The sequence below is a fragment of the Thunnus maccoyii genome, chromosome 14 (genome assembly GCF_910596095.1).
Source record: "Thunnus maccoyii chromosome 14, fThuMac1.1, whole genome shotgun sequence".
Classification (NCBI taxonomy): Eukaryota; Metazoa; Chordata; class Actinopteri; order Scombriformes; family Scombridae; genus Thunnus; species Thunnus maccoyii.
The window spans coordinates 11806635-11831622 of record NC_056546.1 but is presented as its reverse complement, the minus strand read 5'-3'; the positions used below and the strand labels follow the sequence as shown (position 1 = coordinate 11831622).

The 24988-nt window shown below is 39.4% G+C and overlaps 2 protein-coding genes across 12 annotated transcripts in view; both read right to left on the bottom strand.

The window, feature by feature from the left end:
* LOC121911630 (ryanodine receptor 2-like) overlaps positions 1-1255 on the bottom strand; it is a 189332-nt gene extending 188077 nt beyond the window's left edge. For all 10 annotated transcript variants that reach the window (XM_042433296.1, XM_042433290.1, XM_042433297.1 and 7 more), the window contains exon 1: positions 817-1255. In XM_042433296.1, the coding sequence (XP_042289230.1) occupies positions 817-864 (48 nt within the window). In that variant the 5' untranslated portion in view covers positions 865-1255. The remainder of the gene's footprint in view (positions 1-816) is intronic.
* Positions 1256-4775: 3520 nt separating this feature from the next.
* On the bottom strand, positions 4776-24951 carry actn2b (actinin, alpha 2b). 2 transcript variants are annotated; one of them, XM_042433557.1, is made up of 21 exons: positions 24611-24951; positions 20223-20337; positions 19898-20017; positions 19665-19751; positions 18879-18966; positions 18245-18323; positions 15296-15377; positions 14664-14749; positions 14327-14419; positions 13741-13971; positions 13295-13442; positions 12767-12917; positions 10007-10115; positions 9003-9143; positions 8508-8690; positions 8094-8228; positions 7576-7755; positions 7208-7354; positions 6210-6275; positions 5929-6087; positions 4776-5701 (listed from the first exon to the last, which is right to left on the bottom strand). In XM_042433557.1, exons 1-21 carry the CDS (start codon positions 24737-24739, stop codon positions 5543-5545), a joined length of 2688 nt encoding a protein of 895 aa, XP_042289491.1. In that variant the 5' UTR covers positions 24740-24951; the 3' UTR covers positions 4776-5542. The 2 variants fall into 2 exon arrangements, with proteins under 2 accessions (XP_042289491.1, XP_042289490.1); XM_042433556.1 differs by lacking the exons at positions 18245-18323; positions 19665-19751; positions 19898-20017; positions 20223-20337; positions 24611-24951 and having other exon boundaries at positions 18879-18962.
* Between the last annotated feature and the right edge of the window lie 37 nt (positions 24952-24988).

Genomic DNA, 24988 nt, shown 5'->3' with positions numbered 1-24988 from the left:
ACTGCCTTTGTGAGCACGTGTGTGGGTCTCATATCCACGCCAAACACTCTCCCTGTGACATGCCCTTATCAGACGGCAAAGATAACAAGCTGTGAGAGGACAACTTACAACTGGGGAATAATGATAGCATCTTGCAGTGCAGATGAAAAAAGCCATTTGTGGTCTTCCTTTACTGTGCCTGACGCTGACTAAAAAAAACAAGAGTGACAAAGATAGAAAAACTGCTGCTGAGCATTGTGCACTAAAAGCAAAAGCAATTAGATGTTATTGTTATTTACTTTATAACTGTTGTGTTACTTTCACATATGAATAAAACATCATAAACATAAAAGAAGAAGGAGGAATGCATAACTTTTATCAGCCTTGGGTATGCATCAAAAGGTCACAATTCATTTTCATAGACCCTGATATGAAAGTAGCTATTTTTAATCTGAAGTAACTTCAATAAGAAAAAGTAGGCAATATTAAAAACGAGGAAATGTCCTAGAGCTACTCAGGTTAGGGTTACTCAGGTTAGGGTTATTTCAAAATAGTAAGAGCTTGCAGAAAGTCTGTTGAGATGCAAGAAACAAGGAGCCAGTAACTTTTTCTCTCCTAAAAGTTAAGTAACTTAGGTTAAGTGTTAGCTTAAAAAGTTACGTTTTAAATGTGAATTGAGCAGTTAAAAACAAACTCACTGTCTCTCTTCCTAAGAGTTAGTATTGAGTTAATAGTTGTAATAGTTGACACCTCTGCAACTTTGCTGGCCGGAGGTTAACTGCAAATGGTGACCTAATGTTCGCAGTTACAATTTAGTTTGGTAAATGGCTGACTCACCGTTCGTAGAAACTGGAATTCATCTTCACCCTCGCCAGTGTCTGACATTATTTCATCCAAATTAGCTTCATGAGGCAGGCTGGGGCACTGTTAGTGGTACAGTAGGAGGCAGAGTAGAAGTGAAGCAGAGGCAGCGACAACAAGGTGTACAGCCGTAAATGAGTGGGTGGAGTCTGCTGTTAACGTCCCAGCATCGCGTGACTGCTTTTGGTTGCGACGGTTATTTTGGCGGGAATTGTGTAAATCAAGTGAGGGAAAAATTAGAGATGCTAGCAATTATCCACTCCATAACATAGAAGCTCACAGTATATTTTAGCGCAAGGGGCATTTAGCTTTACCTGTAAATACCACTCTCATGCTCCAAGAGTGTTTTTTTATTTATTGAAAGAGCTGAAAAAGTCAGACAATATGTGCATATTGTGATGAATATTCAACTTTGGAGGTTGGTTGGAGGTGAAGTCCTTTCTTGTAACTGGAAGGGTAAGTTTCTTAATATCAGCTAACATTCAGCATTTTACAGAATAACAGTTATGCTAACTTAGCTACAACAAGTTGTTGTCTTCTAGTGATGTTACCTTGTAAATGCTGATTTATGGTGGGTTGCTCTACACTTTTGATTAGTGTCGCTTGGCAGAAATTAAAGAGTCGTGCAACATTTTCAATTTATGCTTCAGCAAGCTAGCTAAACTAATTACACTAATTAAACAAGGACGTTACAAGTTACAGACCAAAATATCAATAAAGTTCAGTGAAAACTACAATCTCCATGGCAACATTAGTAACACTATCCAATAACAAAAATGAAAGGAAAGTGTTGAACAACACTTTTTTCTGTTGAAAATACCTCATTTCTGTCAAGCGACACTTATCAATTGTGTGGAGGACCTACTATAAATCAGTCTTAAGAGGTATCACACTTTAAAAAAAAGCAACAATTAGATAATTACTGTCTGGTAATTATAAAAAGAAATGTTTTCATTTTCAGTCCTCAGCACACTCCACAACGACCCTTTTCACAGGAGACATTTTGACTTGTCAAAGCAGGAAATGCACAGGTGGAATTAATTGCATTAATGATGGCTGGATTACATTTAGCTGAGTGAATGCCAGGTCGTTGGCATTTGCATGCTCACTCATTGACATACTTTATTGGCAGTGGTGGAAAGTGACTAAGTACATTTACTCAAGTACTGTACTTAAGTACAGTTTTGAGGTACTTGTACTTTACTTGAGTATTTCCATTTTATGGTACGTTATACTTCCACTCCACTACATTTATTTGACAGTTTTAATTAATTTTCAGATTAAGATTTTACACAACGGTTAATATAACATGCTTTTAAAATACAACACATTGTTAAAGATGAAACCAGTGGTTTCCAACCTTTTTGGCTTTTGACGTCTTACAAAAAGCAGTATGTAGTCAGGGTCACATTTCAGATTTCTATGAGTTGTTAACAGCTCCACCAAATTGTGATTTTTCCCTCTAAACTTCTCACATGGTTCAATTTCAATAAATGTTCAAAATATCCAATATTTCACCAAAAATTTGAGAAAAATTCCAAAAACTGAAAACAGATTTGTGTATCAGAACTTTGTTTTTTCTTCTTTCCTTTCCTGGTGACCCTTTGGAGGGGCCCGATCCCTAGTTTGGGAACCAGTAGCTACTTTACTTTAGCTACATTTTGCTGCTAATACTCATATATATTTAATTAAGCAGGATTTTTCATGCAGGACTTTTAATTTATTTTTACAGTACATTGCCGTTGGTACTTTTACTTAAGTGAAGGATCTGAATACTTATTTGGACAACTAATGGAATGGAGTCATTGGTAATTTCAATATTTACAGCTGTGTTTTTCCTGCTTTGACAATTTATTGTCTGCTGTCCATCCTCGGTCCAAGACTGCCATGAAATTTGATATTCAAGATGGGAATATTTCCAGTTGATTGGTAAAAAAAACTGTGAGCTCCTTCGTCCCAGTGGTAGCCTATCTGGAAAACTAACAGTTGATGAATTTACAAGAAGTTTGTTTTGGCTACTCTTGGTACCCTGGGGACAAATCCTAATGTTTTTTCTAGCACCACTACAGGACAAAAGTTCAACTTGTTCACAAAGTATACCAAAATCTGACCGGCTTTCATTCTCCCCAGAGGATCCCATGTCCATTTTGATTACATGACCTTTCCTTTATGCCACCATTGCGCCAAAATTCCACTTCCACAGTAGATATTGCATAATGTAATGAGTTAATTGCCGTGACATTTGCTGATCACATTCATGCTCTCAAAGGGAGAAGCCTTTTGAATTTTGTGATTCACTGACCTGTTCTGCAATGTCATCCTGAGTTCTATATTTTTAGCCCTGAGAGGCAAGGCTCTGTGAAACGCTAAATCATTAACACATTGTTCATTCCATCAATTTCACATAGTGGGGTGAAGCAATAATTGCAGCCTCTGAAGACGATATTGCAGATGTCAGTTTTCTACAAAGTGTGAACTACTTAAAAGGATAGGCTCATGATTTTTCAAGTCTGTCTTATAACAGAATTCAAATACACACATGTACTTACTGGTCGCTGTCCATACTGGCTGTGAAAGATCTCTTCCTTACATGATTTCAATGTAAGAGATGGGCAACAACATCTGCAAAAATGCATTTCAGTCAAGCCAAAGGTGCTTCAATAGCCTGACTTTGTCAAATCAAACCAGTATCTCCTAAAGTAACTGTGTTTTGAGTTAAATATTATTATAAAACTGTAAAATGTAGCTTTCCCAGCACTGCCAATACAACCCTCACAACCTTTTTTGATGACATATATGTTATTATTAATGTGAAAAATCTCTTATTATATATGAAGAGTTTGACATACAGGTGAAAATGATCATAAATGAAAATATATGACTGTTGCTTTGCTATTTATATAACCACTACTGACAACATGTGGGTTAAGGCTTGAAATATTTTGCAATATGATGACAAATTGCATATTAAAGACATATAGGAGGAATGATTTGTCAGGTTGAAATATATGTTTCATCAGTTTATTGATTATTACTCCAAAAGTTTAAGTACAAAGTTAAACTTACTGAATTAATTGAAAACTGAGCCAGCAAATTTCTTCAAGCTGTCCGTACTGCCTGAGTATATTTTATCTGTAGAGGTCAGTGATGTCTAAGGCAATTTTCATTTGCATTACAGTAAAAATAAACCTTTCTTTTAAAGAGGATTGCTTGCATCTAAATAGAGTATTAAATTAATAGTGTGTTCCAGTGCCTTGGGCTCAGCCTGTGTAAAGCAGCCAATGATCCTCTTAACAGAAAATTCCAGTACTTTAATAACTCACACAATATTTTAGCTCTCTTGAATGAGTCACAAATTGGCAATGGCTGTGAAACGAACAACACAAAATATTGGATTTTTCATTCTTTTTCATTAAGAGTACAACATAAAGATTGTTTTAGCAGAAAGTGACTTGATATATTTTGGTTATATGATTGCCTCTACTGTATAGCTTAAATAATAAATTCTTTTAATGCTTTTTTTTCAATTTATTCATCAAACAGCATACAACATGAGTACAATGAAAAGTAACATGTGGCCAATCCAGCTGTGTAAAATGGACAAATCTGAAAAACCTGGATAATCTCTACTAGCAGTAGGTCTTAACATGCACCAACAAAGGAAAATTGGGAAATCACTTGACTACAAAAGCAAGCACTGACAACAAATTGCTTACTATACATGTTTCTGGAAATGGTTACAGGAAAGACAGACGAGTGTCAGCACAATGACTGGGGCAGCCCATAGACAAAACAGAAAAGAACATTGGCAGGACTGAAACAATTAGAGTAACTGATTAATCAACTGAGAGAAAATTAATCTCCAACTATTTTGATCATCAATGAATTGTTTCAACTATTTTCAAGCAAAAATGCCAAATATTCCAGTTTATCCAATGTGAGTATTTGCTGCTTTTATGTCATATATGATAGTAAACTGAGTATCTTTATCACACAACTCATGACTACTGCACATTTAGTCTTATGTGTTTTATACCTTTAAAGCACTAAGCAATTGTAAACATTTGCTTTTGCATTAATGTGGTTTCCCATTTTTCTTCTGTTGGTACTGTATATTTTTGGCCTTTTGGGAACCCATTTTCTACACTTAATTGTCGGATGGCAGTACTGTAATTCAATTTGTGCATCTCAAAATCCCTTATGAGAAGATTGTATTCCCAGAACAAATGCACTCCATGGAAACATGAGAAAACAATACATGACCGTGCTAAATGAAACAGGACTTTTATGTATGTATTTTCTTCAACTGATAAACTGCTCAATCACCATGATCTTTTTGTTGTACAAGTAGGCTACTTCCGAGTGACCTGTATTTTTGATGCAGATACATCATACCACACAAGATAAAACCTACAATGTGTTGCTTCTCACAATATAATTTGAATATGGAAATTTCTATTTGTTTAGGGGATATCTTTTATCCAAGAGGAAAAAAGGGTAGGACCATGACACATGACAATGATCAGCATGAGCAGACAGACTAACTAATCAACAAAAACTCGGTATGGTCACAAACACATTTCATTCAACATATTTGATCCTCCTTTCATTATCGATTCCTTTAATTCATCAAGAGATAGAAGGCAGAGGGGGAGAGGTTTGTTAGGTAAAAGGTCAGTAGATGAAGGGGTTTCTAGTCGGGTTAAAGGTCGCTCTCTCCATAGAGGGCGGTGGAGAAGGCAGTGTAGTCCAGTGCCCCTGGTGGTGCTCCAGGGCCGCCGTAAGGTGGCATCCTCGCGATGCAGTATTCTGCCTGTTCAGGAGGAAGTTCTCTCCTCAGCTCGTCCTTTAGTATGTAAGGCTGTGATGGTGGAAAGAAAATACATTTCAGACATGTTTCCAGAAAGATTCATACTGGTACCCCCTTTTCCATTCTGAGATCATGAACAAAATTGTAGATCATAAATCAGTTTGGCATGGAAAATACTCTGTAATAATGACTGGAATAGAATAGATTAGTGTCACCTAAGAATATCTGCCCATATGCCAGTAAGCTACACTGACTGACACACACACACACACACATACCTTGTCAGCTGCCAGGATCCGGAAGGATGCCACAACCTGCTCGGCAGTGTCCGTATCAGCAGTCTCTCTGGTCATAAAGTCAATGAAAGATTGGAAGGAGACAATTCCAGTGCCATTGGGGTCCACCAGGATCATTATACGGGCAAACTCCACCTCTCCCTGTGCAGGGTATGGATGGACAGAGAAAGAATGAGGAGATGTAAAATACAGCAAACATGAGCAATTCTGTCAGTAACTAATAATGTAGGCCCATCCATCCACTCGCATTTAAAACACCATACCAAGTCATAACCCATAGAGATGAGGCAGGCTCTGAAGTCATCCGTTTCCATCGCTCCATTCTTCTTCTACAGTTGAATGCCAAGTTTCAGGTGAATTTCAAGATAAAAATAGGAGGAAAATAAAGTCAGAACAGATTACAGAAACGATCGAAACATGACAGAGACTAATTACCAATTGACGAATATTACAAAGCATTGCAGAGAAAGAATACAGTGAGGCAATATGTAAAGAACCAACTGCTTGTTGATATTCCATTAAACATGACAGCAATTTAATAAGACTAAATCCTAAAGGCATATGCAATATTCAATGTTTTCAAACTTTATTTCATATCTGACAATGACAATTAGATGTGTGGCACTCTGATACAAATAACACTGAGGAGAAATGCTTTCAGCTTTAAGCACCTATCATTTTGGCTTTTGTGATAAGACATTAAAGATGGAAAAGATTTCATGATAGGTGAGGTGTGAGAGCTCAGTCATTGTGGTATCGTACAAAAAAGGTTTGCATTTGTTGGGTGTATTATCCACTGAATTTAGGCATGGTGAGTCATAGTCAGTCTGTGGAATTCCTAAAAATGTAACTTGAATAAATGAAAAATGATATGATAAGTCATCCACTGTTGAACTTTCATCAAAACTACAAGAATCTGACTAAAAATGCATAAAATTTAAATGTGGCTTGACATTCCACAATGGATTTTCTGTGGTAATTTATAATGCCTAAGGGAGAAATATTTCATTTTCATCCACCCTGTCTACCAGGAGTCACTTTGGGTTAAATGTAGGGTCAGCTTCTCAACACTGGTCCTGGGTCTGTCAAGAACTCAGCATGTTGTGCTGAAATACCTCTCTAGGGAAGACATTTGGGTCATGGTGCTCCCAGTTACAGGACCATCTTTAAACACTGGACTACCACCACCCCCTGCAGGCCTTCCGAATTACTCAGATCACGAAAAAAGACTTTAGTAATCTAAGATGTTGGAGAGCTGTACCCGGTCAAAGTGGTTGAAAGAAGATCTGAATTCATTCATCTGCTGCTGGCTGATGCCCTTGGCATCCCGGGTAAGGATCTGGGTCTCAATCTCATTGATGGTTCGGGCGATGGTTGTGAGGAGCAGCTCCCACCCAACACGGATGTGCTGTTGATGTAATGACAGAGCAAATATGTTAACACAGAGAAGACAGACCCTGAGCAGTTCAGTGAATATTAAATATTTACAAAATAAGCGCAAATCTAAATGTTTGTTTACATACATATTTGCACATTTGGGAATTTCAGTATCTGCAATGAGTATCTTAAGAGTGTGTATACATGTGTATATATTTGTAACACTGTTTTCTGTTTGCCACTGTCCTGTACCTCCATAGTGTAATTGGTGTGTTTGTTATCAAACACCAGCGACTCTTGGATTAACTGGTGGTCTCCCTCCAACTTGTCGACATTGGGCTTGTAAGTGACAATGACATGCTCAAATTGCTTCAGCTGGGTCATCTGGTCTTCCAGAGTGCCTCCTATCTCCAGAGAGCAACGCCCAATTTCCTGTTGGAAAAATACATGCAGCTTAATTTTTGGACCAATTTATATTAAAAGATGCTGGTCTAAAGATCTCATGGTTTGCTTGCTCATACTACAGGGAGTCATTTATGTCTAAGAGTAAATTCTGTCAAGACATACAACATTTGATAAAGAGAAAATGTACATGTGTAATAAAGTCATTTTACTTGACATTATTCAACTATCATCATTCACAGGAAAGCCACCACCATTGTAGCTCCCATTTGTATGATGCATTTGAATATAATTGTCTTCCATTTTTGGTCTTTATTTGATTAGATGGAGATAACTGTCAAATTGCTTATGAAGGCTGTATGTCTAACCTCCATTCTGGCCTGTATCCAAGGGCCAATGAGATTAGCCTGGGCAGCAAACTGCCGTCTCAGCCTTTCATGGGCATGCTGGCGTGCCATCTCCTCCTGGAGGGCACCATCTCTCTGAGGAACCAACTTCTTCACCTAGAAAACACACATATGCACACATACAGTAGATAGTTTCCTTGGTATAATGAGACGCTGGCTCCTCCTGAAAAGATCCATTCACATTAAACAGAAATATGCTAGGATTACATTTAAGCTAACTGGGTGCTGAGTCCTTCAATTCAGTGATAAAATGTTAGAGCAGCACTTTTTTTATCAGTGGAATGTAAAGACCGCTCTCCTTACTCCTAATAAGAGGAATAATTACTTTATTCCTCGATATATGAGTCTGTAAATTAGTTTTGAAGCTATAGCTACCTTATCCCATTTGTTGAGAAGCTCTTCAGTTGTAAGGGTGCTGTAGGGGTTGATAATGTTGGCCTTGATCCCATAGCTCTGGGAAATTTTCTGCACCTCATTGTGGATTCCCAAGATGGCCTGTCTCTCTGCATCTGCCTCAGGTAGAGTAGCTTTGAACTGCTCATGAGCTGCGATTAGACTCTGGAAGGGAGAGTGGAAGGAGGGAAATGTCAAAATGCTATTTAAATTTCCATTTTAAAAAGGTGCGATAACATTATGAGGTTTTCATTTGGGTGTGACAGAGTAACCAATATTACATGTAACACTGTGCAGATATTTACAATGAAAAGCAACTGTTTATAGGCTTCATAATAACCCAAACATGAATCATAAATCATGGTAAAAATTGTGAGCAGGCTAATCTTACCTAGACTTTTTAACAGCAGCAATGTTGTCAAATGCAATCTCACAAATAGAAAGTGTGTGAGTCTACTGTGCTGTGAGTAAACCTACCTGGACTTCTTCAATAGTATGCACCATGAACATGTCCTGCAGATCCTCCATGGCTCCTTCCATCCAGTTGTTGAAAGGAGCTGACCTCTTGGCAAACTCCAGGAACAACTGATCAATAGTCTCCAGCAGTTTATCTGTCCGCTGGGAAGATTACAACATATCATACTGTATGCATGTTTTGCATAATTTTAAATCCGGAACAACCCCCCACATCGTCCAATCTATAGCTAACTGTATGATTTACCATGGCCTAACAAGGAATCAATATCCCCATATCTCACATACAAATCCCAACACAAACATCCCCTCACCTGTTTTGATAACTAATCCCAGGGTGCATAACATTGGCATGGCCTTGTTAACCCCATCTTTGGCTTGGTTGTTTCCTGACAGGGTCCCACCACTCAGGAGGGGATGGCAGGGGAGTGGGAGATAGACAGACAACAGACCCCTGTGCCTGTCATTCAGACATAATCCTTGGCCCTTTTCCCGGGCCCTCACACATTTGCAGGTCTGAAATGGCCAGCATGGATCAAGAGGAGTGGCTCGTGGGCTTTGAGCCAGTCACTTCCTGGACAGGACCCTTACATCTATTTGTCCTTTATCCCACCCCGCTACCCGCCACCCCCACTTTATCCCCCTATCTGGGTCAGGGATTTTAGAGGGGATCCAATTTTCTCTCCTCATCAGTCAGTTATGTCTTCACTTTTTAGATGTCATTGACAGACACTTGAATACGCTTACACTGACATTTTGATTAAGCTGGTCATGTATGCAACTGTGGTCAGGGTGGAACATTAGCACACTCTTGTGGGGATTTATTAATATATCCTAACAAATGCAAAGAAATTCAATCATTCAAATTTTAGTAACTCAGTAGATAAAACACTTTCAGCCTATGAAAAAAGGCCATGTTCAACAGGATATGAATGATTTACATTTGCTTTCTGTCAAATTATGTCATATATCATTTTATTGATACCAGCCTTGAATACTGTCCTCACCTCCAGTGCCTCTCTCCTCTTCTGAGTCAGAGTTCCCAGCCTGTCCCACAAGTCACAGATGCTCTGGCAGCGCTTGTTCACAGCAGCCACGTCATGGTAATCCAGCTCACTGGAAAAAAAAAAAAAAAAGTACTGTTATGCGTTTCAGTTGTGGAAGAGAGCTCTACAGTGTTTTGTTCTAGGAATTAAGACACTTTTTCAAAAAAGTCACATGAAATCTTATGAGCCCCAAGTCAGACCCAAATACAATAACTTCCACATTTAAATTGCCAACCTTGCAAGTGTTGCTCAGTGTTTTTGGTATGAGAACAAGGCCTTGCCCCTGAAAGTAAACTCCTGCATCCATGCATTTAGCTTAAGGCTTTGTTGTCTTAAGATTTAGACAGGGCAGTAAGCTCATGGGTGCCACCATATAAAGAACTTACTTGCTGTCATTGCAATCATTCCTCCAGTTCATACTGACCATTAGGAGATCCCCTTCAAATGTGCTTACAATGCAAGTGATGTGGGACAAATCCAGAGTCCTTGTTTTGAGCAAACTTTAAAAGTAGATATCTTCTACAGTTTGTCTAGTAAAATACTCCCCCTCTTTGTCTAAATGGACAACATTTTCCTGTTTGGCTGCAGTGGAAGGATCATAACAAAGGACATTAGCCTCAAGTAAACATACATTTTGCATCCCATGTTGAAAGTGCATAATTAATGGATCTCTTGGGGCCAGTATGAGCAGGAGGGATTATTACAGCAAGAACAATTTGGGCACCTGACTTTGTTTTAGGACAGACAAGTAATTATGAAGTCATTTTTTCCAGTTTGACTTTTGTTTAATTGGCCACTGGACATAGTGTTCTGAGGCCACTATAGCACTTACACTTTGGATTAAGATTTTTATCCCAGCCCCTGAAGTTTGGTGTGCTTTAACATGCCACTTTGAATTAATCTCAAGTCACCAAGTGTTAAAGCCTAATCAACCCACACAAGACAGAATTTCATATTCATTTGGCTTTTAATTAAAAAGTCACAACAAGCAACTTGAACACAATATACATTTTAGGGTAAACAGCAGAGTGTAATGGAACTGCCTTTACTATGGTCTGCTCCAAGTTGGTTGAGAGATCTACAGGCCTGGTTAAGCTTTGGTGTAGTCCTGAGGCTGCTGCCAAGGGCTGTAACTGGGAACCTCCTCGGTCTGAGTGGGGATGATTGGACTTTGAGCATTGGGATAGTGGTATCTCTCATAATGGTCTTCATTCCAGTGGTCTGAGCCAGTCTCATAGTCCGACTGGAAGTGTGAGTATGCGCCAGGAGGAAGCTGACCAGTCAAGAAGAGGTAGTAATAGCTTGGTCCAATTGGTCTAAGGTGTTCAGAGACTAGTTCCTTAGGGCCTTCTTCAGATATGGAATGAGCAGACAGCTCCTCAGCTCCCAGCTCAGCTGGGAGATAGGGAGGCACTGGCATGAAACCTTGGTCTTCTGTTTCCCTCTCTTTATTTCCATGCTCATAGACTGACTCATAGCGGCTCAACTCACCCGCTTGGAAGTCAGGTCCCGGATATGGAGGAGGTGGCGGTGCCGGAAAGCTTAACTCCTCAGTTTCCCTTTCCAAATCACCATGCTCCAAGTTCTCTTCATAGTGCTCAAGCTCACCTGCCTGATACAGAGGGGGAGGTGGAGGGAGGCCGACATCAGGTCCAGGCTGAGATGTGTAGCTTGTTGTTGAAACAGGGTAACTCACACTGGAAGGCTGAGCAGGAGCACCTTGGAATGAGCTATAACTGACACCAGAAGGCGCCTCCATGTTAGAGAAACTGCCCTCATAAGGATCACTCTGGCTCCAGCCTGGGGGGGGTGGTATTTGTGGTAAAAATTTAATCACCTGAGCAAGCTTGTGATGAAATTTTAAATCACTCAAGTTTGCAATACTTGAAACATGCAAGTACATTTACAGCCTCTGAAGTAATATTTTACCTTTTGTAGCAGGATAGCAATGGACATTCCAGCTTAACAGTGCAACAAGGAGCAGGTGACTGTAAAAGGAAACAGCTTGGTCAAAAACCTGATTAAAACAAACAAGCCATAAACAGAAAATAAACAAGTTATTGTAGTAATTTAACAATAACATACCTTGGAAAGAACCATGTGGCCATTTTGCTGGCAAGCTGAAATGTTATCCTCCTCTCACAGAGCACCATTTAAATATGAAAAGGGAAGTACTCTGTGGCCAATCACAGACTAAGAAGGTAACGATGGACAGGTGGTCGTCATTGAGTGCTGATTGAAAATGTCAGCATGCCTGTGAACCTGTGAACCACACACCTTTCTGTTGAGATATAGTGACATTCCCGTTAACTAAGAAAAAGAGGGTTTATATAATGTTCATTTTCCCCAAAAGTGGTTCAAAACCATCGCACATGGAAATCACACTTGAGTTGTATTGAGTTCATTTTGTTTCAAATTATTTTCTGCACTGCTTTGTTTCCTAATTTTTTCTTCTTTCTCTGTCTCAAATGTGAACAGATGTTTTTTTGGATCACTGTAAGGGCAGTGTTGTTTGTTGTTGCTTGTCATTCTTAATCTATCCAGGCAATCACTCCTGTATGTTATACACTGTCTAGAGCCAAAATACTACTAAGAGAGAAATAGAAAACAAGACTGCACTAGTTGATTTTGTCCCCTGATGTTGTGTTTGGCTGGAGTGAAAACATACTCCTGGGCCTCCATGACACATGAATGCAAACGTCTGCTATAGGGATTGCGTACTTTAGTTCCTGTGCAATGGCGGCAATCTGCTCCACTCTGTCCTGGTGGGCTGCCAAGTCACTCTCAAAGGCCTCATGTCTCCGAAGCAGTGCTTTGATTTCTGTCAGGGTGGCTGTTTCATAGTCCTTTTGGGTGAGGATCATTTCTTTACCTGGATATCACACATATGAAAAGAGAAAAGGATAAGGTAAGAGCGAGGAATGATTAGATGATTAGTAGTTTTTATCAAAACACAGGCCTTATTTGGTCATTGCACATGAAGAAAACGACGTGTTGCAGTGCACTACAAGTTGATTACATTGGAAAGACTCTTAAAACCTTCCATCAAATCTCATTAGGAGCAAGTATAAACAAACCCCAATGTTAAAGGAAACACTTGAGAATTGAAAAGCAGGAATAAAGGTGATAAACACTGAGCTAACAATTCAGGACAAACAGATAAACATGCAAATCTATAGATAAAAAAGCGAGAGATAGAGAAGCAAACACGCAGACAGTCAAAAAGTCAAATGTGTATCTACAACTGACCGCTGGCCCAGTTCTCATGATTGGTGGCTTTTTGGCGAAACTTTTCAGCCAAGTGGTCCAACCTCTCCAACCTGCGGATCTCTGTAAGAAGCCACTCCTCATAGCCCTTCTCTGCCTGCTCCAGTCCCTGCCATGCACTGGCTATGTCCTGTAGACACAATGAAAATGATAAATCACTAAACATGTTTTGACTCAGTTCCACCCTGGTAAATAAGGACATTTGATAAACAAATATTGCTTAAAAACTGTACACAAAAAAACAAAAACTGTAACACAAACCCTAACCCTATTGGTAGAATGCCAGTGCCTGTTACTCATCAGTCCCATGTAAGATTTGACCCCTCTTTTGCCATAAGACTTAAACATAAACAGTTGTGCAAACAATGATGAACACTTCTTTCACTGTTGAATTATAAGTGGAGGAAGAATGTGGAGTTGTTACTTACAGATACCATCTTCCCCTCGGAGGGCATGAAAGCAGGGCGATTGCTGATGCGCAGCTTGGTCTGCAGGGTGTTGAAGTTAATTTCCAACTGGCACTTCTCCTGCACCTTAGGGGGCTTGTGCTGGCGTCTGTAGTCCCTGAAGTCCTCCAGCTTCCGCTGCATTTCCGCCATGGTCTTCTCAGGGGTCCGGTTCTCCAGCCAGGGAGTGGTGCGGCGGATCCACTCCAGCAGCTGGGAAACACAAAGACAACAAGGGAATAAGTGGAGAGTCAAGAGAGTTCCACATTAAGATAGCAATGTGTCAGGAAGACTGTGATGAATTATTAATTTTTTTTCAGCAGATGGGTCTCATCTTATGGCAGCAATGGGATCCACAAGTGAGGGAAAGAAAGATGTTTTTAAAGCTAAACCTTAGTCTGTTCTTTTACTTTAAACTAGTTTCATGTTAGAGGCAGCTAACTTTAGTGTAATATGTACAGTACCATTATCCAAGGTTCTACAGGTTAATTTCTCTTTTCATTACACAAAGTGTCATCATCATCATATAAGAGGACATTTTAAAATGAAATTTCAAATCATAATTTACCTCACTGGCCAGTCTCTCATACTCTTCCATCAGTTTCTCATTCTCCTGGTTTACACCCAGAACCTTACAGATCCTGTTGGCAGCTGTCTCTGCCTAAGAGCGCAGGGAGTGAAAAATTACATATTTACATGTGTAAAGTAACACAGTGGTCCATGCTTCCATTCATACTTTCAATATTTCTTGTAACATCATCCTAAAAATACATTTGTTGCTCAAAATGACAGGTCAAAATCAAACTGCCAATAGAGAGATTGCAAATAAGAGAGACAGTGATAGCTACTTCATCTAGAAATATCTAGAAAGTTATAACTTAAGGTGATAGGTTAACTCTCTATACCTGCTCTGCTCCAGCAAAAGCATGGTAAAAGCAGGACACATAGGTCATGATGGCTCTTTCATCAGGCTTGGGGGTGTTGATGATATCTATGGCATTGAGAGGGAGGAAAAGTCAAGGTGGCCGAAAGAAAGAAAAAAAAAGGAGAAAAATAACGACTGGTGAAAGGAAGGAGGACAGAAACAGCAATTCCAGTATCCTTCTAAACTACTTTTGGTTTGTAATTGTTTCAGTTCTTTAGAAAAATATTATTAGTGCATGAAAATGTATTTATTATATATGGAGATGATGCAACACAATCCGAATGATCAAGACTGAACTATCTGTGTGCTCTACTACATCATTTCATGTGCACTCAAAGTGAGTCTGATGTAGTCATCTAAGACTTAAGATCTAAGACTCCCCAAAGAAATACTTCTCAGTCTTTCATCCCACAATGAATGTTAACCGGACACATTATATGTCAGGATACATTTGCTGGTTGCTGCTAAGAAGACTAGTGCAAAAATAGATGTCTAGCAGACATAATATCCTCATACACACACAGCGAGGTTTGAATTGAAAAGACATGTTTAATACAGTAGAATAGTAAAGTTAGGGTCTATTCTACTATTGTCTATTCCATAAAACATTACCTTCAGCGTCCAGCATTTTGGGAATGTCCAGGTGTTTCTCGGCTATGTCAAAAGCCAGGTTCAGGTTCCCCAGAGGATCATCCTAAATAAAGATACACAATTCTACATCACTGAACAGCAATGCCGGACTTAAAATGCCACTGAGCTGACCTTCATGCTATGGTGGACACATTATACTCCCTGATCATCTACTGTGCATGCACATTAATTTAATAGGACTTAAATCTATATCTGATAGACCTGCTGGGACCTACAACTGACATTATATATTATATTCTAGTTTTTACATGAGTTGGATGTTTATTTGGTCCCTCACATGTTGATGATTGTAGTTTGACCAGTATCATGAACCCAGTCTCAATTGGAAAATCATTTATTACAATTCTCTCAAATCCATAACATTAGTTATTTTTTTGGGTTTCATGTGACAACAACTACAGATTGCACCTAATGATTATTACTATGAATTATTGTTTTTTTAATTAAGCAATTTCTCTTTACTCTGTAACATGTCAAAGTGATATCTTTGAGATGTTAGACAATGACGAAAGTAAGCAAATCTTTTCATTTTCAAATCTGTAACCTGTCTTTGTTTTTTACTTGATAAATTTCAACTAATCTATTATGACAAATTTTCATAAAATGATCAGCTAGTAAATTAATCAACTAATAGATTACTCTAGTTAACATTTCAAAACAACAATATACATCATATATTTATTGAAACTTAATGAACTAAATTTTTTATTTTCTCACACGAGTGACTGACAGGAGAAACCAAGTGTTTGGACAGACTGGGAGTGGTGCATTAAGCCAACAGCTGACAGTGAACCCTTCCCTGCTAATGGGACAGTCAGTGAGAGTGCATTGGGGTAAAGGGATCATGCTATCATGCTGCAGCTATTGTTCCTGTCTCTGTACCACTGTTCCATAAAGGTAGTGGGGTGGGGGCTGCCACACTACACGACAGGGCCAGCTGCTCACAGATCCAGTGCAGGACAGACAGATGGATGGAGTGGTAAAATGATGGCTGGATGGAAGGATGGATGGAAGGATAGAAGGATGCCCCAAGGCCTTTGTGTGTGTGTGTGTGTGTGTGTACCCTCATCCCTCCCTAATCAGCGCTGTCTCAGCAGGCTGTAACACTGCTAGCTTAACAAACACGCTCACCTCAAGCCAGATTTAACAGCTGCCTGGCGCACGATGCAACTGTCACCTGGCAGCGTAAGCATAACTGAAAGTGTGTGAATATGTATGTAAAAACGTCTGAAAGAGTGAGAAAAAGCAGAGAGAAATAGATCCGTGTGTGCCTCATCACTCATATTTACCTTGAGTGCCCTTTCCTAGTATGAAAATCGACACAAGCCTTGCAGTGATACATACTATGTATTCTTCCGATTCTCCTTTCATGAGGACCAGCAGCCTCTTGCTGGGGTACACTAGGGGACAGCATGGACAATAGCAGAGGTAAAGCTAAGCCTATGCTCTGCAGGGACTAGGCTCATGTTTCTGTGACTATTCAGGGTCAACACCAAGCCAGGTCAGTGAGTTGTGTGCTGAAAAGAGAGTGCTTCTGTTTCCAAAACAAATGAAAATGTCACTCCCCGTAACCAGCCACGGTGTTCCCCTACTATAAATATGCAGTGCTGGGTCAAACTTTGCCTACAGTACAGTAGGTAAAGCTGTCAAGGGAAATACATATATAGCTGATATTAATATAGAGTCTGATTTTTAGGCCATTCATTTTTTTTGTCAAGGTTCATTGGATAAAATTGTTGTAAAGTCTCTTAACACATGTCTAAATACTGTTTTATATCAAAAGAGACGTGGCAGTGACAAACAGAAACCTCAAATATTCCCACAGCAGCCTTGGTCACCCTGTGTGGTTTAGACAGCACCTTCTTCCAGGACGGAAAGGATGAGTTACTTGTGGATTATTGTTAGTTGACGAACACAGGAGGTCTGTCAGTTGTGTTCTCTGCCCTGCGAACAAGCAAAGCAGCTCACTGAGGCCTTCACTTGTTTATACAAAAACACTGAGAATCCTGGGCGTACTTTAAACCAAGAAAATGTAAATGAGCTGTGGATTTATTTGCCCAGAAAACCACTTAAAGATACAGTGGTATGCACTTTTTACACCATGAAGCTAATATGCTAGACACAGACATGTTAAATGAATGAGGAAAGACAAGACAAACTCTGTATCCATTTGTTATCATTTAAAGTTGGATTGCCTTTGTTTGCATATTTATGAGTTTGTGTTTGTGTTACTCAAGAGGCGGCAAATCCCCACCATTAAATCTAATGTAAATTGCACAGTGAGGTGCAAATAAAAACTGATGTAAAAACAGAAGCAAAGGCCTTATTCCTTTTAATTATGCTGAAATTGTGTGCCAGGTACACCGGTTTATGAAAGAATAATGAAGCATGAGAATAATGAAGCATGAGGTGGGACTAAGTGAATGCACTTTGGACAAAAACATTCTGCTGTTAAGAATCATCCATACATTAAACTAGCATTATATCCATTATCCAAATAACACGCTGTATGTCTACAGAAAACACTAGTGCGCACACTGCCTCTGCTTCTTCTGCTTCTATGACAACTAAGTGGACTTCACATAGACAGCTTTGTGACTGTCTCTGGATCAAACACTATCATGTACCCAGATAACTCAATCAAAACAGGCAACCACATTAGCAGTGCAGATAAGTCATTAGCAGAGGAAATAGGAAATGTGTCAAACAGACCTCCATTCCGAGATATAAACCAGTTTTCCTCACAAAATAGGTCAACACGACATAAAAAGCAGCGTAAACTGCCGTTATTCTGCTTTCAGTGTGTTTGTTCTTATCAGTTCACACCGTGACAGAAATGTTAATTTTGTGGACTGTTAGTGTTTGAGGCTAACACACAGCATCCTGGTTACAAGTGAGGCCACACGACACCTTGTTGAGCTTAGAGTAGTCGAGGAGGTCGGGTCTGTGTCTATGAATCAGGGCGCAGAAGGCCAGGCCATCCTTCCAGCTTCACCAGCCGACAAGCAGAGAGAACCAACATGTCAGTTCAGAGAGCCACCATACCAGTTAAACTCAGATGATGTTGCAGGAGAGCAGATAGAAAAAAGCTTCCTCAAGTCCAGTTCTAGCATTAAACACGACTGTTAAAGGTGCAACAACAGCAGTGTGATTCAACAAGTTCCTGATTCCAGCTCAAGTCCTCATATTTTGTGAAAGTCACTTTCAGGAGAAACTGAGAACTGGTGCACTGGTGCCAGATTTTTTTTTTTTCTGTGAGGTTTATTGCAATAAGATGTGATTAGGTACCTGTAACTTGTGACAGATTACAAAACAAACTCCGTATTACTGTCATATGTGCTGTCATAACACAGTAAGTTGTTTTTATGCTGAAAAGGAAAAGAAATACTTGAATATGTGTTGACATTTATTATTCCTTTACTTTGAATATGCCGTGTGTAGAACGAGACAAAAACCTGAATCAGCTATCAATCATATAAACTATCATTATAATCAAACAGCATTTAAGACTCAATAAACAGTATTTAATTTGTGAGACACTTACCTGACATGGAAGTTTTGGACGTTGACATTCCTGTAGGGGGCAGTCTTTCTCTGACACCACAGAAGGAGGCCTTCCTTGGCAGATGTTTCTGAGGAGAAAGTGAATTTACAGAAATTTAAACATGGGGTTGTAGATACATTGTATATAGTTCAATTTAATAAAGGTTACAGATTTAATGCAGGTCGCAGATTGCTTTGCCTTCTACAACTCACAAACTGACATTTTTTTTATTTTTTCATGATATGTTGTCCTTTACATTTTGTAGTTTTTCATGTCTAAATTCAGTGGACACAATGGACCTCATTCACAAACAGTGCGTGCGCAAAAATCTGTGCTTAAGCCGTGCGTATGAATGGTTGTAATGTAATCAGTATATTAGAACCACAATTATTTAAAAATGATTGGGTCTAAATATACAACATTTAAATGTGAGCAATTGCTAATAATACACAATTTGTTTTGCTAAAATTAATAGTCAAGACATTGTAATCCATAAATCATCATAAATGTAATAAAATGATTAATATGTATGATGATATGATATGATATATGACATCTTTACCAGCCAAATCTGCCTTTTCTGGCTTCTACTTCTGAAGCTATTTGCATTGCACTAGCAGTAAAGTTTTTCCACATTTTTACCATCACAGCCATCTTTGTAATGAGTGACAACTGTCTCCACTTCTGCACCACTCCAAGAACATTTCTACACACATATTAGTGAATGAGGCCCAATGTCTATAGAAAAAGTACCAGATTTGGCCTCTTTGGATTTTATTATCTCACCTTCAACAGAAATGTCCTGAATGGCGAAGCGGAGGATGATAGTCCAGATCATTCCAAGAGTCATCTTTACATTCCCGTCCACAATCTCTGAAAAACCAACAACCTGTTACTGTCAGTTTGCACTAGAGTGAATAATAAAATCTTATTATCACACATAGGATTTTATATTTGTGAGTCTATTGGACACCTGATGACTTGTAGTATATTCAAATACCCAAGAAGGGATCATTTACCTTCTGCTCCAATGGAGACCAGTTTTACCCCTTTGCTTGTAATGAAGTCCAGCGCTTTGTTGACGTTAGCAATCTTATGAAACCGCATCTTTCCTCTGTCTGGCTTGGGTAACCTCTCTCCTGCAAACAGACCATTATTTGACAGTCACTTATGTGTGCCAACTTAATAAACAAAACACAGGAATAATATTCTAAGGACAAAACTAATGCTACAGGTGAATAAAAATGTGCATAGTTTCCTCCTGATGTGGCAAAGAATTAATCATTGAAATGAGCTGAGAAAACAATAAGTTATAATAGAGCTGTCTCCATTCTGTGATCTGACCTGAGATGACTTCCAGAAGCAGCATGAGTTTCAGTCCGTTCCTGAAGTCCTCCTCAATATTTTCAATTTGAGTTCCAGCTTTCCTCAGGTGGGAGTTACACCAGGCTGTGAACGTCTACCAGGAGAGGGAGACCCAGGTCAGTTACAACAGGATTTGATAAAATGTCAGCATACAAATGCATCATATTCTGTGCATGAGAATATTTTTCAAAAACAGTTTTTCAAGCAAGGAAACAGTGCTGATATGACTGCATGTAGCACAGTTTGAAAAACAGAAGTCTTAAAAGTAATTTGTGATTTAAGTCTAAATATTCCTTACGGAATCCTCTTTGTGGTCAACCTGAACAAACAGTGCAGCTAACAGTTTAACAAGTTTTCACTACTAGACTATAAATCAGTGTTAACCTATTTGACCAATGCCACACCTTATGATTAACCTTTAGCAGCTCATTAGTGTCCAATTTCAACTTTTTCCTAAAGCAGTTTCAAAGCTAACAGTCATCAGAACAAATGTGCCGCCATGTGCTTCATGCGGTGCACTGAAATACTGTAAATCAAGTTAAGACAGGATCATTGTCTTTCTCCTCCTATTTTTATAAAGTCTCTCAATAGCCAGCAGCAGAGTTCACGGGCGCTCAGCACTTTCCAGATGAAAGCTGGGAGCCGACCACAGAGCACATTCCGACCGATATAAGGTGTTAAATTTAGACTGCTCTGGTGTGCTTCATGATAAGACACCGGCAGGAAAAACGTCAAAACATCTCACCATGTCAACATAAGTGAAAATGTCACGTGGATACAGAGCAAGTTTTCCCTTCGCGTCACTTTCTGTCACCATTTTGCCACTTACAGTGTGATTGATTACAGCTGCAAGGAGATAGCTTTATCATGATGCATGTAGGCTGTTCTTCCAGGTCACATTCATTACTGCTGATCATACATCGCTGCTGATGTATGAATACAGGCAGGCATGTTTGAAGGATGGGAGAATAGTCCAAAATTCTAAATTATAATAATTTTGAGGATATCCCCCATACAGTAGATGAATAAATGGATCTGTCATAGTGTAAAAATGTTATCTTTATAACTTTATAGGTGCTTGAATCAATGGGCTGATCAACAGATACTGCAGCCCATACATTATGTGTAAATATACTGTAATGTAAGTTAACTGAATGCTGATGACATTTTGTTCTTTTACTCTTCATCCTTTATAAAAAAAATAGGTCTTACAACTTTTTTTCTTACTTTTTTTGTAGTTCTATTAAAGTCAGTCATTTCATTTATATTCAAATACGTTTTGACCAAATTATGATACAGTATTTAGGTACTGTATATTTTAAAACACATTTTTAACAGAGCATTTAGTGATTAAGTAGAAGAGTAGAAGAAGAGTAGTCTGGCTTTACATATTGCATATTTTATGTTTGGCTTTACTGCAGTTAATTCAATTTTGACAAGCATCTATATTGAACTTTGTGTTTCCATCCACTTAGAAAAATTGGATTAAAAACAATCAGGTCAAATTTTATTTTTTTCTATATAATTACTCAGTACCTTTTAGTCTTGGTACATTACAAATAAACTTTTTAAAATGATTTTACATCTGGTATAGTCTAGTATGACTTATAAATTGTGCAATGTGACATTAACTGAGGAAGATATCTTAGCACTTTTTCCACCCTCAGTTCTTAAAAATCCTTCCAGCCAGCCACTCAGGCTTCCCCTCTGGGTGCCAGTGCAAAAACAGAATATTACAGGCTTTAGAGTTAAGGCCATCACAGAGTCCCCAGGGTGTATGTGACTTTGAACTGCTGCCCTCCTTGTCAAAAAAACGTGGCCTGCTGGTCCTCCAAATTTGACTCGCCCACAGTCGCATAACCCTGCTGCCCACTTTCCAAACCCCCCACCTCCCTCCCCAGCACTACTGACCAGTGACGATTATATCTAAAAATATTTATGAATCACATTCAGCGAGGACCAGCCCTGTCACTGAACTAGCTGATGCCTTTGGGGCCTGACTGGGTCACAGGCTGTGTCCAGGGGGATGGAAAATAAACAAGAAGTGAATGTTTAACCGAAAAGACAGACCCTTATGAATGGATCATTGTGTTTCCTCTAATTTATTTAATTCCGATTTAACTTACATGAGAACGTTATTTTTGCCATTACACTTTTGTACCTAGACTTATAATCATCAGCCATCGGGCAGTGCAGACATGGCCCAAGTCTAAAAACTAAACTATCTGTCTCTGTTACATAAATGGGCACTAATGGCTTTAAAAAAAGGCTTGATAAACCTGTCTGAGTCAGGTAATAGTTTCAAATAGCCTACATAAGCAGTGTCGACTGATATACAACAGCTGCAAGATCCGATATAAGTCCACTGCACCATGGCTTGAGTTAGATAAGAGGTGTAAGGCTATAGGAGATAAATTATTCGGGAAAAGCTACTAAAAGTGGCCCCTAACAGAGTCAACAAAAGCCTTGTGTCACTGCTCACAGTGAATGTCAGGCAGGAGTAGGGTAACAAAACTGGTTGGGCACAGAGTAACATCATCACCTCCCACAGTGACAAACAGAAACACTACACCAGTGTTTCTCTATGCCACCACCAGTGATATTGTATCAATTCTGATAATTTTGAACAGCTGCTCACAGAACCAAACAACTCCCCATTTAGCACTTGTCAAATTAGTATCAGTAAAAAGATAAACATTGGAAAAATGGCTATGTATGTGGACCAGTAACTTGATTATCATGTTGCTGCTTTGTGTTACCAATAATACACAGTTTTGTCATCCCTTTTGGGACCACAGAAGCCTATGGTCTCCAGTTGTGCAAAGAGCTGCAGTTTAATGCCCAGGCCAACTCATAAAGCCTTAAAATCAACTGACAGAGTGGGAGGCCGAGGCTATATTCAGGCGGCTGGTGCTGGTACAATATTTCTGCGTGGTTTCTATAAACAAAAGAATTCCGCACCAAGGACACTGGATTAACCCTACTATAATGCCTTTTGGTCCCGAGGTTAAAATTAGATGTAGCGTTCATTCTAATCCCAAGAGCGTCATCATGTGTTAGGAGCATCTGTTGACAGCTCGCATTCCGCGCGTATCAGTGGAGAGGCAGCAGTCTGGAGAGCCGCTGGAAGGCAGAGCTATTGTTAGCTGGTACCCACCGCATCCGTCCGTCAAGCCTCCCCTCCCTGCCTGCCTGCCTGCCTGCCTGGACCCCGGCTGCGTCAAGTAAACAAGATTCACGCCGGAAGTTTTGTGATCTTCTTCCCCTTAATATAAAACCATGACCAGCATGAGAAACTTCAAATAGGTGTGAAAGTAAAACCACATGTAATCCTTTGTAAAGTATGAAATCTTAAAACTGAATTATGGTAGGTCGCTCGACATAAATTAAAGCGCGACGTTTTCAATTTATGCTTCGGCAAGCTAGCTAAACTAACTTAACTAATTAAATAAGGACGTTGCAAGTTATCTAAAGATACATCAAAATATCAGAAGGGAAGTTCATTGAAAACTAAGATCTCCATGGCGACTTTATCACTACCCAATCACATTGCGCGACAAAATATGACGGTGTACACCACATAGCAAAATTCTCCAGGTGGGCGACATGGAAAGTGTCGAGCGACACTTTTTTTCTGTCGAAAATACGTCATTTCTGTCGAGCGACACGTATTAAAATTGTGAAGCGACCTACCTTAAATCAGCCTGTGGATTTTACTTGTAAATTACGTATTTTTACAATATGTTATTGATACTTTAAGAGATCTGAGTACTTCTTCCATCACCGCAGTTCACAGAATCTGATGGGTCACCAAATACGGTGTAACACCGGCTCTCTCTTTTAACTTTTGACTTCTATTACAGATGACGCTTTTTAGCTGAAAATTAGATGTATTGAACAGTCTCTGGCACCTATTAGCTATTAACTTTATATGCCAGTTCCAGTTCCTTCATTATTTATTTCACATTTTTGTTTCTATGATTCATATGGAGTATCAAACTGGCGTTAGCATTAACGTTAGAACAAATGATTACAGTTATTGGTTACCAACGGTTATTAGCGGTTACTGAAGAGCGTCTGACCCTTTGCATATTTTCGCGCGCACACGCGCACACACACACACACATACACCAGACAAACTCTTCATTAACATGGCGTCTGTGATAAAAGAAAGATTTTTTTAATTTGCCGCATTTAAAACGTTAAGTTCGCCAACAAGTGTTTCATTATGACAGCACTGACCGTTAGACTCAACAGAGCTGTTTGAAATTATTTACTGTACGTTAGTTTCCACAGAGTGCAGTATGTAGTCCAGTTTATTCGGATTGAGTTCCGTTTTATTATTGTCGATGACTTTATTAACTTACTTTCCTCTGCTGCTGCTCCCAGGCAGGGTCCAGCAGCATGTCCCTGTCCCATTCATCCTCCTGGAGCATGTACTCCTCCTCGTAGCCGTTATCATAGGTCACGGTGGTTTCCACCTGGGTCATCATCATCTTGACGTTACTTTCTGTTCCCCCGAAACTCAACTGCGTGTTATCCCTTCAGGACAGAAAGTTTGGACTAACTGAAGTGTTGAGCACGGGATAGTTTTCTGACTTTCCGCTCTTGCAGCTGCTGTATTCTCTTTCAGACTCTCTCACGCTTGCCCTTGTCCTGCCGACCTGACAGACGTCTGGCCCTGGTTGCCACAGATGAACAAGCGACGGTATCATTAGTACTGGACTGTCACGTGACGCCTTCAT